We start from the raw sequence: 16,956 nt of genomic DNA on the forward strand, positions 1-16,956 counted from the left end.
ACTTTTTCAGCACTTGTTCTAGGTGGGAATATTGGAGGAAAATGAAATTAGGAGTATTTTCTTAATGTAACTTCAGTGATATGTTAAATGAACAAAAGGTGCCGTAAATGCTGTTACAGCTTGCAGACCTGTGGTGCCAAGCCGTGGCAGTAGCTATTGGGATGTTTCAGTGACATATGAACAGATCTTTTCTTAGAAACTCTTAGCTTTCCTTAACACACTTTCAGCAAATGGATTTCCAATAAGCATCTACCTCCTTTCTCCTCTTTACGTTTCAGAACAAACTCTTAGAGGGCACAGTGGTGCATTTGTGTGGAAATGGCTTTGCTGAGAAATTGAAAGGCAGGATCTGGATCGGTTCCCTGCATGAGCTTTGCAATATCTCTGAAAAGTGCCGTGATCTGTATTTGGCGCCCAGAGCATCGCTTAAGCTAGTGAGGGGAAAACTAATCTCTTGCGCTTTCATTGGCAGCACTGTCTCATAGACTGATCCTAATGGGGTGGAAATGAGCTCAGCTGCCTAATTCTGTTAAAAACATAGGCTTTTTTTTCACACATGAATGCCATCTACTTCCTTCTAGCCTTGTTCTTAAAGCCATGGCAGCAAAGAATCAAGCCATAGTTGCCGAAAACAAAACACACTGCTTTTTTTCCACTTCGTTTGGTCTTTTTTTTTTATATATGCAGTAAGAAATGGCCAGTGCAAGAGACTCAATTCAGCCAGAAGAGAACATTCTGAAGTATAAAGATCTTGATGTGGACAAATGAGCTGTTCCCTAACTTTTAGGGCATGACTAACTAACTTACTCATTAGCACTGTAATTTTAAGTAGTGCCATAGACCTCATTTTACCGTCTGTGTTTCAGAACCCAAAGATGAGGGCAGTGCACCCCCAGAAACAGATGTGGCTCTTGGCCATCCAGCTTCACTTCAGCTGTGATCCATGAGCGAGCAGTCAGCCCAAGATCTTCCACTGGCTGGCGCAGTTTTGTCTTGGAGTCGTTGGTTGTAATAAGACAGCTCTTTGGTCGTGGTGAACCCAATTTCCTAGCTGGTGGGTGACTAGTTCCCTGCTCCTGTCCATGAGAGACCAAGAAAGTAAGCAGGGCTGTAAATCTATCTGTACGTTTCCATGTGCCTGTAAATGAAGATGTGACCATTTTCTGTCATACAGACAGTCCAGAGCTAGGCCTGTACCTTTAGGTCCATTAGGGCTGACCTTCCTGTGCTCATTAAAACCAGGGCTTTGCTATGCAAGTGAGCTGAGATGAGAAGTTGTTTAAAGGATGTGTCCAGGCCTACACAGCAAATAGGGATTAGGGAATGGGAAGTCACGGCTTTCTCTTAGCAGGTAGTATTAAGCAAAAGAGCAAAAGAGAACGGCAATAATTTGATATTCTTTGCTTCTTGTGGATTTGCGGGATGTTTCTGCTTGGTGGTTGTCTCCTTTTTTTTTTTTTTTTTTTTTTTTAATAAAGTTTGAAACCAAAGTTCCTCAAAGTTTGTGAAGCAAGCGATCTGTAGCTCCCCTGAGGGATTTTCCTGGATAAAATCAGCTCTACTGTGAACCTAGTGTAGAGTTCACCAACCCCTTAGCCTTCCTGTAGCAGTAGTGCCTTGGCTGTTGCAGATTCATGCCTCCTGCAGCGCAGAGCATGAAACGCTGAACAAACCCCGAGCATGTCTGATAATAGAAACCTGTAGTCGTATGATGGGGCCGTGCGGCAGCAGAGAGATTACAGGCATTAGGAACAATTTGGAATAATTTAGAATTGAGTCATTTTCTGAGCAGGCAATTAATAGAGCTGAATTTAAGGGAAAAAAAAAGGCGGCTGCTGAGTTTAAAAAGGTATACTTGGGCTAAAAGAAAGACTTGGATTTCAATTAGACTTCTAAAAACTGTGTGTTGGAGGGTATTAACAAGGCTGCTGTAATCCTGACACTATGGCCTGTATGTCCAGATTACACTGAGTCTCAGCTGTGTTAGAAGCTATGCTCTTTATAGGCTTGACAGTGTTTCTGAAGAGCTGGTTTATCTTTATTTTCTCATATATAATGCCTGCATTGAAATCCTGTAAGAGTATTTTCTTAGTGGCATGCTGATCAGGTGTAAATGGTCTTAGAGAAGTGCTGGTCCTGCCCCTCGCATTCTGCTCTCCTTGTGCTTTCCTTGGGTGTAAAGTTATTCTGATTTATTTTTGTTTGAGCTAAAAGTGCAATCATACCCTAGGAAAAGGGCAATTATTGGGCTAAATGCAGTGCATTGATTTTGTTCAGAGCAAACTTTTCTTTGTCCTCCACTATCCCAAAGAGTGTCTATAGCGTTTGGAAATGAATGTTTGTTCAAATATGTATATTCATGCAAGAGCTAATCATCGGTGGCGTTAATGGCATGGCGTTGCTGACTTCAGCACCCTGGTGCAAGGAAGACATGAGCGTGAAATTAGAAGTAAACAGCTAGTCATGAGTTAGATCTGGATCCTGTCTAAAAAGGTGTTTCTGGAATACATGGCAACCAGTTCTCAGCTGCAGGAGTTTGGAAGCCTCTTGGTCTAGTTAAGGGAATAACTGGGAAAATAAACTGGTTGACATAGAGTTACAGTCTCTGTCCTCTTTTCTAGCTGAATTTCCAACTGCCTGCTCCTGAGGACTCCCCAGCTGTCTAACCTCATTCTTATGGTTGTGACATATTCTTTGCTCTAAGTAATCACGCAATCTTCTTCTAATGTGACATACTGTGGAGAGAGAATCCCTTTAGATGTCACCTGGTACAGGGAATTTGCTAGTCCCTATCATACAGAGATTCCTCATGCATGACTACCCATAACTGGTGAAAAAGGGAGTTGCTGCTGCTGTAGAATCCTGAGAAAATGGACAAGCTGCAAGTGGCGTAGGGCAAGCAGGATATTTCAACGGTGCCTGCAAAGCCAGTGTTTTGTCAACCAACAGCTCCTTCTGCTGTATCTAGGAGTTAAACTGGAAATTTTAACTTTAATTTTTATTGTTGAGAGACAGGATTCTGAAAGAACACAGAGAATTTATCTTGCAGATTGCCCAGATATAAAAGTAAACCACAGCTACAGATGAGGGAAAGCCTATCTGCAGGAGCGATGCTTTTCCTCTGCTGCTCAGAATGGTTCCACAGACCTGTGACTTTGGAGAGTCACCCTCTATTTTACCTATGGTTTTGATTACCTTATTTATTTTTACAGAGATAATTTATATTTTGTCAGGAACTAGCTTATATGTTACTCTAATCTCTGCCACGTATTCCATTTGAAGATAAGAGCAGAAATATACCCAAGAAGAGGTAATAAAAATAAATGCACATGCGCAATAGTAAAACAAACACTTAAATATTTTATTTATACATAATAAAATACACTCATAAAAAATGTGTTTTACTTTTGTTTGACAGAAAACAAGTGGTTTACCTGCTTTGTAATCTCACTTTCATTAGCATATTTAATTATGCTTTTGTATTTAGTCATCAAAATGCTCAATAATGTAAATTTTGTTCCTGGCCGTGGAATACCACTGCTATGTGTGTCCATGATAGATGTTTTTAATAAAACCAGTAATTACCTTTTATTGTTGGTTTAAGTTGTTATTTTTAAGTTTGGTAGGGAACAACAGTTTTAGGTACTAGAGGAAGAAAGCTTTCATTTTACCATTTCATCATATAATGGGAAAAAAATTCCACTTAAACAGGTGCTAGTAAACCCTTTTTTAAAAAGCAGTGCTTAATTATCTTGAAGTTGTTTACAAGTGAAGGTTTGGCAGCTCAGCTCTGGGTGTGAGCTGGAGCCGGCACAGGTAGGTAGAGCCATGGCAGGCGTCGGAAGCAGCCTACGCCGTCAGGTTGCGGTCCCGCACGCTGGCACGCGTAGCTTTTCGTGCCGCCTTGGGTACGTGCCAGCATGTGGGCTTTTAGTCAGTGACTGTGATGGGCACGTTCTGTAAAAAATTGAAAGGTCCACTGAGTGAATCAAACGTTGGATAGATCTGGGCTCAGTTTAAAGGCATTTTGGTTGATTTTTTTTTTTTTTTTTTTAAACAAGCTTGGACAATGAGATCACAGGATATTTAATGGGTTTTGTAATGTATCAAATATTTTTCCTTTTTTTTTTTTTTTTTTTTTTTTGAAGTATTAGGTTTCTTTCGGTACAGAATTCAGAGTACAATTTGCAACTGAAACAAAACTAGATCAACCAAAAAAATGAAGAAAATGTGCTGTGAACTGAAGTAAAATGATGGTGTTAACTGTTGAGAGAGCTCAGTCCCTGGCTCATCTAAGCACAGACTCCATTATCTGACTTTTCATCTTTCTGTTATAATAGATTCTGTGTGGCAGGGCTCGTCCTTCCTCATTGCTCAGAGAATGCCATAAGATAGCCTATTTTAGTTCATCAGCTGTAATGACACCTATTTCTTTGTGTGTGACTGGGGTTTAGTTGATTGTAGGTATCTCAACAGAGTTGTTTGTTCTCTGATTTTATTGTATCAGTCTCTCTCCTTTTTTTTTTTTTTTTTTTTCTTCTTTTCTCTGTTACAAGTCTTTTCTCAGAATATGCCTTTCTGTATAATTGCCTGCTTTCAGCTTGGTCTGTAGTGTCTTTAGACCAGTGACGAAATCTGAAGTGTTTTTTTTTTTTAAAAAAAAAAAAAAAATTAGGTCCAAATATTAGGGAGTTGTTCTTTCTGCAGAAAAGGGCAAAGCCAAAACACTTTTACGGTATTGAAAGACAAGTGAACCATGTTTAACCAGTATTTTTGTCTGTCATGTCTGAAAAGGCATTGGTACCACATTCAGTCTTGGAAGGCACCGAAATGTGATGGGCAGCGGCTGTGTGAGATGTGACGCTCAGCAGAGGAACTCTGTCACAGAAAGACGTGGTGCACTTCAGGGATGGACGGAGTTGTCCGTCATTCTAAAACGTCCACGTATAGGACGTGGATATGCAAGGTGTTTATGGAACAGCTCCTCTGTCAGAATCTCTTTGAGGAGATGAACAGCACGGACTGTAAAGTTGGTTGGTTTATCCTGAACAGTCACACACACTTGAATTGTGCACTTAAGGCAAACTACTTGAATGCTTTTGCTCTGTTTATCTTGCTACATTTTTTGACAGTAGGTATATTTCCCTAGACTGACTTAGTCCTGTGGAAATTAGAGGAGGAGGAGGAATACGGAATAAAGGCGAGATGGAGAAGGCTTCAGCTCTGATCTAATACTTGGAGTAAAATCATTGTCAGACAAATGACTTTGTTTTTCCATCTGTGGAGTGAGAACAATGTCTTTGAAGAACACAAAGGGAACAGCCTAACTGCTGATTTGCTGTTGTGTGAAAAGTGGCCGCTGTCTCGTTTTGTTGTGGGGGTGAAATATTCTGTGAAATTCTCAACCATTCTGTAATACTACCAAATGTATATTCTGTGAATTAAAATGAATTTAAATATTTTCTGGGTCACAGAGAGAAGTTGTATCATGCTGGGAGTTGGGAGAACTGGCCCTGTTCAACATCTTTGTCGGCGCCATGGACAGTGGGATAGAGTGCACCCTCAGCAAGTTCGCCGACGACACCAAGTTGTGTGGTGCCGTCGACACGCTGGAAGGGAGGGATGCCATCCAGAGGGACCTTGACAGGCTGGAGAGGTGGGCCCGTGCCAACCTCATGAAGTTCAACCAGGCCAAGTGCAAGGTCCTGCACCTGGGTCATGGCAATCCCAGGCACAAATACAGGCTGGGCAGGGAATGGATTGAGAGCAGCCCTAAGGAGAAGGACATGGGAGTGCTGGTGGATGAGAAGCTCAACATGAGCAGGCAATGCGCCCTTGCGGCCCAGAAGGCCAACCGCATCCTGGGCTGCATCAAGAGAAGCGTGGTCAGCAGGTTGAGGGAGGTGATTCTGCCCCTCTACTCTGCCCTGGTGAGACCCCACCTGGAGTACCTGTCCAGTTCTGGAGCCCCCAACACAAGAAGGACATGGACCAGTTGGAGAAGGTCCAGAGGAGGGCCACGAAAATGATAAAAGGGCTGGAGCACCTCTCTTATGAGGCCAGGCTGAGAGAGCTGGGGCTGTTCAGCCTGGAGAAGAGGAGGCTCCGGGGAGACCTGATAGCGGTCTTCCAGTACCTCAAGGGGGCCTGCAGGAAAGATGGGGAGAGGCTGTTTAGTAGGGCCTGTTGCAATAGGACGAGGGGTAATGGTTTTAAAATCGTGGGGGGTAGATTTAGATTGGAAATTAGGAAAAAATTTTTTATGATGCGAGTTATAGAACACTGGAACAGGTTGCCCAGAAAGGTGGTGGAGGCCCCATCTCTGGAAACGTTCAAGGCCAGGCTGGATGAGGCTCTGAGCAACCTGATCTGGTTGGGGATGTCCCTGCTCCTGGCAGGGGGGTTGGACTGGATGACCCTTGAAAGGTCCCTTCCAACCCTAACCATTCTGTGATTCTATGATTCTAAGTTTTGGTCTTACTGTCAACTACCAGTGCACCCAGTCATCATCATATCTCCTCTCAGTCTGCCAAGGAGGAAGGGGTGGGGACTTTACTGGGATGCCCAGATGTTTATTAGCCTGCTCTGACTGGAGTGACTGGCTGTTGGGTGTGTAGAGGAGAAGGCAGGAATCACTCACACCTGTTTTCCTTGTTTTTCTTGATCTGAAGACATCAATTCAGGACTCAACAGAAAGCTGCTGCACCTGTCACGCTCATTTTTCTTCCCTTTGTGCATTCTCAGTCTCTGTAACCTACTGCTGGGAAACAGAATTTAATCAGTGGACACCTGCACTGCTAATGAACTCTGCTTCCTGCCCTCTGCAGGGTCAGGAGACATGGGCATTGGCCCTCAGACAGGTACAGACATCTTCTGCTCAATGTCATGTCTTTACCGATGGCAACAATTTCTTGCAATTAGGCTCCTGCAGCAGGTAGTTAACCTGGGGGGCAGCAGCTGATTGTCTCCATTTAACTTCACTGCTCAACTTGAGCTTTGTGTTCGAACCCCAGTGCTTCACCGTTGCTTCCTTTCCTCTCTGCTCTTCTCTTGATGGAATGGTGTAAAGCAGAGACAATTGTTATTAATAGTCTAAATCCACCTTTGCCTTTCTACACCTCACCTTGAGCAAGAAGACTAGTGAACAAAACGAGATCTGTAGCACTCAATAAGGAAAGAGCAAAACCAGCCATAAAAATCAACTTTTCTGTAGAATTGTGGTAGCAGAAAATGCATCTGTGAACGTTGCAGGTCACTGGTGGGTCACAGATGCCTGGTTACCTGGGTTAAGGACTGAGAGCACAGCTGAAGGGTCACTGGGAGAGTTGGTTTCTGTTTGGGCCACTTGTACATCACAAGTGCTTCAGAAACGTTCCCATTCTGCTGTTTGCAGCAGCTACCAGAGTAATGACAGGTATGGGAGCATTGGTGGGAGATGCAGTGTTTAAAAATATTGTTCAGTCCTTGGTTCTGATGTGAACTTTCAAAATGTAATTAATAGTTCAACCACGCTGAAATAAAAGTATACCGTTTGTACAGTGCAACCCTAGAGACTGCAATTTTTTTTTTGCATGGGTTCAGGACTAGTTTTCATAGATCAGTGGCAGCTGTTTCATTACTCCTGCTTCTCAAGAATTTCCTTTCGTTTTTCCAAGGTTTCAGAACATTTAGATAATTTTACTTTGGTTAATGCCAGTTACACCAGTGTATTTTTCTATCTAATCTCTTAAGTATTCAAATTGGGCCAGTCTGTTTCTATCTTCCTTTCATAGATATTTTTGTGCAGCTGAGGTTGTTGTACATATTAGCAGCTTTTCTTTCACCAGCCAAGTGCAAAGTTAATAATTTTTAAGTTTTTTCTTGCCTTATTTGGAAGCAATAATTCCAAGAATATAAAAATAGAGCAATTTGTCCAGTTTCAAATACTCACCGGTGCTAGGGGATTGTAGATCAATTATGAACATTTTTAGTGTTCTTTTTTCTTTTTGGGGAAAGTAAGTCACTACGGCATAATGAAAAACGGATGATTGACAGTGGAATCCTGGGGAAATGTATGACAGACCTTTTGAGATTGTATGCTTACAAAACTAAACTGTGGAAGGAATTAAATGGAGAAGGTAGTAGGACGACTGTCCTTTAAAAACAGCACTACAAAATCTCATCTTTGAAAATGAGTTTCAATGGCTTACGCTGCAGAGGAAATCAGTGTGGCAACAGGAGAACATTTTCAAAATTACATAGTCTCAGTTTCCAGAAAAAGGAAATTGAAACCAACAGAAGAGATCCAGAGTGAATATAAAGCTTTCTAGGTCCAGCCTCTATCTGTTGATTTAATTCCAGTTTGGTTTCTTCCTCTCTGAACCTAAAGTTTAAATAGTTTTTACTTTTTTATTCTCCCTTTGCTCAAAAATCTGGAAGGGCATTGGATGTCAAGTCTCTCCACCTGCTGTCAGAGGCTCCTCAGGCTGTGGGTATTTCTGAAACCTGCATCTCCTTCCTGCTTTTGCTGTGAACTACAGCACTGGGATCTCATTTTCTCACTGCAGTATCTCACATTTTAGGATTATCAGCCTTGGGAGAATACGGTACGTTCTGTGATTGTGCAGTGGGGTATGGACTATGTTTGGAATCTGTATTTTAATTCCTGACTTCGTAACTCAAAGTCACCCGTGGCCAATAGGACGGTTACTCTCTTGAAAGAATAGTGTTGGAAATCTAAAGAAAAGCCTCAAAATGTATCTTAGACAATTTATGGTAAAATTTTCAGTAGAATTAGAAACTGGTTGATATAATGCAGCTTCCAATATTTAAAGTTTTGAGTAAGAAAGGAAAGGGCAAATGTGAACAAGATGAGAAGGCAAGCTAAAAAAAATGCAGGTCATCTTCCACAGTCCAGGTTTTGGACATATGGCTTGGTGAGATGATGCTGAATCAGAGTTGTTCCTTTCCCACTGATAAAGTCAGCACATCTGACATCGATAAACCAAACACCCTCTAATTACCAACTCATTCCATAGCATGACTGACTTAAACAAAATAACAGTAATTTAAAAAAAGCAAACCAACAGTATAGCATTAACATATGGAGGTTGATTGCCATCTTCAGCTGCGTTGTTGTCTTGGCATGAAATGTTTTTGCCATATCTCAGCCTGGGTTGGGGTCTGGAGTTGATCGCTTGGTGTAGTGGAGAGTTCAGAAGGACAAGCATCTGCATCTGCTTTTGGTTTTCTTTCCTTTGGATGTATCTTAGAGTGAGGCTTGTGCTTACCTTTACAGTTTCAGAGGCTGAAATATTTTGCAGAACCGTTCTTTTGCTTGGCTTGTTTATCTGTACAATTACTCTACAGGAGTGTTCTTTTCATGGATTTTTTTTTAAAAAGGAATGGTTATCACCTAAGTATAGATGTGGATATTTATGCATACAAACTTACTAATTTCTAAATTCTGGGGTTTTTTTGACACACAGAGGACTGAAGAATCTCATTTAAGATATGTTTTCTAAGGGAATGCCATGACTTATGGAATCCTAAACCAGTTGCTAGCTTTAGGCCCATGGTCCTTTAATATCCGTCACATTTTAAAATGTGTGTGTGTGTATCTATATAAAAAAAATCTGAATTTGGTTCGTTTCAGAAGTAGCTATTTTCCCATTACCAGTCACTAGAGTTTTTTAGAAGTAATATGGAATATGCTGGTTGTTGTAGTGTATTTTCTTGTGCATTTGCTTATGCTGCTGTGTGCTTTACTTTCAAGAATTACTAGAAGACTTTTTCTCCACTTTAAGAAGTGTAACTAGTCCTTGCAACTTTTTTTTTCCCATGAAAATATTCTGTTCCTTTCATAGGTTGAAATCATGAGAGAACATGAGAAGTGGGTGAAGCACTGAATTGTGCTATAAATCAAAAAACTTTAGGTTAAATTATGTATTTTGTAATTACCTTGCTTAACTATGTATTGAGCAAAAAAGCAAACAGGCTGCACAAGTAGAAGAAATGTCAGATAAACCAACTATGACATGTGTAGTGTTATTACCATCTGACATATCTCAGACACTGATTTTACTCGCTCATCCTTCATTCTTTATATCTGCCTGTCTAGCAGTGCATGCATTTATATTTTATATAAAGGGCAGTCTCTAGTCAGAGCGTTTGAGTTATGCTGTTAAAAATAAATTAAGGAACAGCAGGTGAAAATTATTCCTACGCATGAATATTCAAACTGTACCTCACTCAGCTACTGTAGAAAGAATAATAAAAAGCAATGAGGCTTTGGTGTGGCCAAGGCATGGGTACGATCTGAAAGACAAGTTTTATTGGCACAAGGTTGAGATGACTCAGAAGACTTACTCAAGGAATGGTATGATCTGCTCATGTGCCCCATTACCAAAATGTTCAAGAGTTTAAAAAATTGAGGGGTTGTAGCACTGGGAAGTTGAAAGTCTAATGGTCAGGTTCTTAATTTTGATTCTTACACTCTTGTGCTTTAGCGTCTGAGCAGAATGGGTTTAGCGTCGGCAGGAGGGGGTAGGGGCTATGCAGCTAAATTGAAAGCTGGGAGACTTGGGTTCATTCCTTCTCTGGCAGCCATTTCCTGTGTATTTGCATAACTTAGGAGTGTTCTCACAAAGATATTTAGGCACTTTCAAGTAGACCATCAATTACCTTTTTTTAACTTTTTTTTTTTTTTTTTGTAAGAGTGAGGAAAGTGTGACTTTCACACTACTTAGCTGATGAGAATCATGCTGCTATTGTTGGATTCAGTGAGGTTTCACAGGAATAAGGAGCATGACCAATGTTCAGGGTCCTGTGATGGGATTTTCAGGGTATTTAGGAGCCAGAATACATTTATGGAGCTGACGTTAATTTAGCTAGCATTTTACGTTGTAAAGACAAGAACATTCAGAGTTGTGAAGTAGTTAGATACTCTGGCAATATGGAAGGAGGCGTATTAATGGATGACTGACTTATTTTAGTGACAATTCTTTTTTTTTAATCTTGCTTCACAGATCCTGTCCATGGGCCACAGAACGTAGAAGTTGTTGATATTCGCTCCCGGCAGCTGACGTTGCAGTGGGAGCCCTTTGGTTACGCAGTGACCCGCTGCCACAGCTACAATCTCACCGTCCAGTACCAGTATGTGTTTAACCAGCAAAAATTTGAGGCAGAGGAACTCATCCAAACTTCTTCTCACTACACCTTGCGAGGTCTTCGGCCCTTCATGACCATTCGGCTGAGGTTGGCCCTCTCTAATCCGGAGGGCAGAATGGAAAGCGAGGAGCTGGTTGTGCAGACTGAGGAAGATGGTAAGTTGTGTTGGGTTTGCTTGCTTGTTTTTTGGGGAAGACAAATATTTTCAAGTTGTAAACAACAACATAACCCTCTGTCCCATTAGACTTACAAATGGCTTCTCTGACAGTGTGTGTTATGCAAGTAAAATTTGTAGGTGTAAATTTCCATTTCACAGCCCTGTTCTTGAAAGGGCAGGGCTCCCTGAAGGGTTTGGAAGTGGCAAGCGCCAGTCTGAGCAGTTACTGAGCAGCAGTAGGTTTAATTCTATACAAGTTGTGTTCTAAGCTACCCAGGACCTACAGAGCAGCTTCCTTTATCATATCGGCAAATCTAATCCTGGCGTTCGTTGATTTTTCTTGTGCCTTCACATCAGCATTCCAAAAATATGTATAATACCGTCCTTTCCAGAGTGTAGCTTTTCTTAATGCTGGTCTTCTGGACGTAGCGTTTTTTATACGTCTTGGAAGCTAAATTGCTTTGGTGCTGACTCTTATGTTCTTGATACAAGAGAACTGTTTTCCAGAAGTACTGATGGAAAGCTTTGAAGTGGTGTTATCCCACCTTGAGCTATTTCAGACCAAGGACTCTTATAGACTACAAGCTGTGTCCTAATGTGTTAAAAAGAAGAGTTCTCCCTCTGCCAGAGCTGTTAAGGAGTTGATGTCCTGAGTTTCTCTCAGCTGGAAGTAGCTCTTGCAGTACAGTATATCATATGGGGGGACATCAGAGCATGGCAGATCTTTCAGAAAAATGAACAGGGTTTTTTATCAGACAGGCTTGGGAGTGCATTTAGTTATCTTCCACAGCATTAAAATTTTGCTTGAGTAGGTGGATTTTTTAGCTGGCCTTGTAGCCACAATGAAATACAAATCTTACATTGTTCCTTTCCTAAGAAAATCAATCTTTCATATTGATAAAGGTGTGCAGCCCAGTAGCATCTCTGTGCCAGTCTGGCTGTTTAGGTGGATAGAGCTTTGCTGTTGTGGTGCAGAGAAGGACAAATTAAATTCCCCACTGATGCTGTGCTGCACTGGAATAAGTATGTACTGAAATTAGTTTCATATTTTCATGGATTCTGATTTTATTTATCACTTATTGGTTAGATTAGAGTTTTTTATTTGAACCAAAGGCTGAGAATAGGCCTTTGATATTTCTAGTACCTTGGTGTTATGGTAGTGCCTTGAGGTTTGGGTTTTTTTTTTAATTTTATTTGGTTTATTTTCAGCTCTGAACTTCCAGTCTGATGGCCTCTTGGTGTCTTCTGGTGTGTGTGCAACTGGAGCTGATGGTAGCTTCTAACACAGCTTTTTTTATTTTTTTTTTTTTTTAATTTTTTGTTTTCCCCTTGTAGTTCCTGGACCCATTCCCTTGGAATCCATCCAGGGAGGACCTTTTGAAGAGAAGATCTATGTTCAGTGGAAGCCTCCAAATGAGACAAATGGCGTCATTACACTCTATGAGGTGAGGAGAACAGATTGTTGTCAAGGAGTACATGCCACAGGGCCCTTTTCGTATGTGTTTAAGCCAATCCTGAGCTCTGAGAGATTTCAGCAGGTGCTAAAAGAAGCCTGATGAAAATAGATAAGAATTTTCAAGATAGTCTGCTGCTGTCACTGAAAAAGTTTTCCAGCTCAAAAAAAGAGAAAAGATTTCTTTACCGATATTTGTGGCAAAATGAGAGCCATGTATCTCGGGTGTTCAATTCCCATCCTTTTTTTCTTCTGCAGTATCTCCAAGGTCTGTTTTCTTTCTTTTTTTTTTTTTCTTGTGATAAACTTCTGTTAGTTTTTATACCTAAATACTCTAACTAATTAATCTCTGTCTTTCTGATAGTCATCATGTTTCCTGCCAATCTCAGCAGAATGTAGCCATTAAATCTTACTGTGCTGATCTTGAATGTTTCAATGATACACCTAATCTAGCCCAACCACTTTCCCCACCCCCAAACAAAATATACAGCAGGTCATACCATGACCACTAACCATCCTTTGTGGGCTCAAAAAAAAAAATTCGATGTGATTCTAGAGCTGATGCTTCTTGTTAAAGTACAGAAGTGTTACTGTTGTCATGTGCTTTTGGTGAAACTGCATCCATAATGTCATGTACATCCAAACATGAGGAAAAGGAATGTAGAAAGAGGACTGATTTAGAGGATCATGTGAAATGGGAGACAGTTGTACAAGAGAAAGTAGAGGCATTTTTATTAAATATTGGAAAGCGGTGCACCAATGATGACTGAGCGTGTTTCAGTGTATGCGTTCAGCATTTGCAACAGTAAGATTAGAAAAAGTGAAAAAAAAATTCCTTTTATGGTGATAATATGGTAAAAATCCTCACTGTGGGCTTGTGCAGCATGGTCTGATACAGAGGGACAAGAATCACTTTTTTTGCTTTCTCTTTTATGCTGGGAGAATGTACAAACTTATTTTGGGAAAGGCATGGGTGCAGGAAGTGTCTTTGCCACTGCCAATGCGGTTCTGCTCGTTCCCTCTTCCCATCCTGCTTCTCCATTTGGAACAGTATGTCTTATAACATGTCACTCCTAGTTCTCCTTGCTAATGCTGTCTCTAACACAGTGATGGGAAATGGGAAAAATCAAGCAGGTTTAACATCAATGAGCTCTTGCACAGCATGAGCAAGAGATCTTTCTCCTGGACTCAAATGTAACTGCACTTTAACATCATCTCTCCAGCTGGCTCACAAAAGGTAGATTGAATTTGATACAGCAAGACTAAATAAAGGAATAGAAGTTCCTCTTGCTAATTTTGTGTTATTTGAGCCAGCGATAATCCTTCACTAAAGTAAGGAGTCATTTTTTTGTTGGTCACTGTTGAGACACTTGTAGAAACCTGTGCAGGTTGCATAGCACCTTTCTGTGCTAGAATAGAGCAAACCCTTGCAATTTCTTGAAGTTGTACTACAGGCTATCCTGTGTCTGGTAAGGAATTATTATAAAGCTGTCTCTATTTCTAAGGAAATAATCTGAATAGAATCAGTTGCAAATTCATTATTTTTCTGGCAGAATGGGTGACCTATAATGGAACACATTTAAAATAATCCGAGTCAAATGATGCAAAAATAACTCCTTTTAATTTTTAAAGAGGCCGTTTCCTACTAAAATATTGCCTTAGGCTCAGCTCATTGAAAGGACTTCAGCAATCTGAGTAGCTTTTCTGGCTGAGCAGCTGCAGAGAGATACTTCAATGCCCCCAGGGTAGTGATGCATCATGACAGTGCCTTTACCCCTCAAGTCATATCATTGCTCGCGTCTCGGTGGAGCCACAAACAAATTTTTCTGTTCTCATAATGACTTTGTGCATATTTGGCAGCTGAAGCCAAAGAGAAGTCAAGGTGAAATTGAACCCTTCCTCCCTTTCCTCCTCATCTCCGAAAGGCTAAGAATCCAAGTGTTAGAAACACCAGGAGAACCAGAATGCCTGAAGGCTGTCGTGAATGGAAATATTTTCCTTTCCCTCTCCCTTCTTACATATAAAATTCATACAGAACGTTCACATTCTCTATGGTGTCATGAGACAAGGCTATCAGCTGGAGATAAAAATACAGATGAGGAGTTACACAGAACCTGGAGAGATGGCCAGAGCATTCTCAGGGTAGTTGTCTGGCTGTTGAAGTCTGTATTGCAAGCAAATATGAGCACCTGTTCCAAGCAACAGGAGATACTGGTTTTGAAATTGCTGAGTAGAATCACAGAATGGTTAGGGTTGGAAGGGACCTTCAAAGGTCATCTAGTCCAACCCTCCTGCCAGGAGCAGGGACATCCCTGACTAGGTCAGGTTGCTCAGAGCCTCATCCAGCCTGGCCTTGAACGTTTCCAGAGATGGGGCCTCCACCACCTTTCTGGGCAACCTGTTCCAGTGTTCTATAACCCGCATCGTAAAAAATTTTTTCCTAATTTCTAATCTAAATCTACCCCCCTCTATTTTAAAACCATTAAATGAATGGTAAATGAAGTAGAGGTTTTTTTACAGAAACATCTCATCCTGCTACCTGTAATTGAAGTTTAATTTTCCTAAAAATACTGAGAAACAGCCAGTATTGTCCAGATAGTTGCATCTTTTGTATTGCCTGCTTAATCCCTAGCCTGCTATAGGTACTTAAACCTGCGCTTTTGTCTCTACTAGTATTATTTTAAGATTTCCTGCCATTTGTCTAGGACCAAAGTAATTCCTCAGTAGTAATGACCTCTGAAGTGTTATTTTAGGCACAGGGGTCAGACATTTTTCAGTGTCATCGTGTCTTTACACTGCTTTAACAGAGTTCAGCTGACCTATTAGTTGAAGAGGAAAAAAAAAAACAACAAAACCTAGTGGTTATTCTCTGGTAGGTTTTCAGTTCTTTCTGTGGCCTACAGTACCGATCCAGGTAGAAGCAGAAGGCTTTAACAACAACAGAAGAAAAAAAGGTCAAACTATGAACTTGTGCGGCGCTGCTCTAATGAGATCCCTGTAGGAGCACGGTTCCTGAAACCCGGCGCCAGCGGTGCTGCTCTGTCGCCACGAAGAGCTGGGAGGCTCAGGGATGTGCTGGCAAATTTGCAGCTACCTAGAAACCCTGCAGTGGTGTCGCTGTCAATAGGGAGAGAAAAACCCAAGAGCCTATCAACGTTTATTAAAGAAAAGTTCCCTGCGAAGTCCAGATGAAGAAATGTCACGTTATGAATTTGAGCTAGCGGTGTCAAGCTCTGTGTTTCACCTGGAAGGAGCTGGCTAGAGTCACGTGTAGGTGTCATGCAAGTGATGGTGTCTCAAACTCCCTTGGGCACAAACTTTCCTAATAAAAGCAAACAAAAAAACCCTCCTCCTGAGTAATAGTTCTGTCCTTACCATCACATTCAAGATCTGATTCATTGTATCTGGGTTCTCTATTTTCTCTCTATTTCTGTTAAAAAGAAATTGTTTGTAAGCCTCTAAAATGCTTCCAAATAAACACACTGTCTATTCTACTTACATCCCACTTGCTTTTCCTTGGGACAGATTTTCTTCTCAGATCCCTAATCAGTCTTGTGGTTGCCTGCCAGGCAGGGTTCTGTATCACACAGGCTGCCGCTGCGGTTCGCGCACACGCTGTGTCCGTGCCAACTGGGCTGCAATTCAGCAGCGCAACCTTCAGCAAGTCATTTGGCAGCCAGAATCCCTAATTCCGTAATGACTGAATGCTTCTAAAGAGCCTAAACAAAATGGAAGGGCCTTAATGAACCTTTTTGACTTATGCAAGTCTCTTCTGATTGATATTTATCCTTCAAACTGCTATTGTAGTCTTTTAATAAAGGCGGCGATAGCCTTGCATTTAAGGCTGATTTAAAACCCCTGCTGTGCTCAGTTGGAGAATTAATTGTTTCACTGGGTACAGCAACAGCTGGGATTTTAAACAAAGGAACCTTCTAGATCCCTAAATCAGGATGTAATTGCAGTCCCTTTCTAGGGAGCAAAAATCTCTTGTTCCAGGGAACTCGGGAGGCTGTGGCATGGCAAGTTAGTTAATCAGTATGCTGAGAAGATGAGGGCGTGAGCCGTGTAGAGAGTGAGTGATGGCCAGGTCACGCTGGGGGTGTTCAGGGAGCACAACAAGGCAGTTAATAACAGAGCGTGTGCCGAGTTAGGAGGTGTCGGGTGATCTGTCCGGGCAAGAGAGCCGTTCGGGAGATGC

General features: G+C 41.4%; 1 protein-coding gene across 2 annotated transcripts in view; it reads left to right on the forward strand.

The window, feature by feature from the left end:
• The window catches only part of PTPRT (protein tyrosine phosphatase receptor type T), a 444,344-nt gene that overhangs the window by 281,581 nt on the left and 145,807 nt on the right, over window positions 1–16,956 (forward strand). For both annotated transcript variants that reach the window (XM_086760452.1, XM_086760451.1), the window contains exons 8-9: window positions 11,007–11,303; window positions 12,641–12,750. In XM_086760452.1, the coding sequence (XP_086616578.1) occupies window positions 11,007–11,303; window positions 12,641–12,750 (407 nt within the window). The remainder of the gene's footprint in view (window positions 1–11,006; window positions 11,304–12,640; window positions 12,751–16,956) is intronic.

The sequence above is a fragment of the Chlamydotis macqueenii genome, chromosome 16 (genome assembly GCF_036417535.1).
Source record: "Chlamydotis macqueenii isolate bChlMac1 chromosome 16, bChlMac1.mat, whole genome shotgun sequence".
NCBI classification, from domain to species: domain Eukaryota; kingdom Metazoa; phylum Chordata; class Aves; order Otidiformes; family Otididae; genus Chlamydotis; species Chlamydotis macqueenii.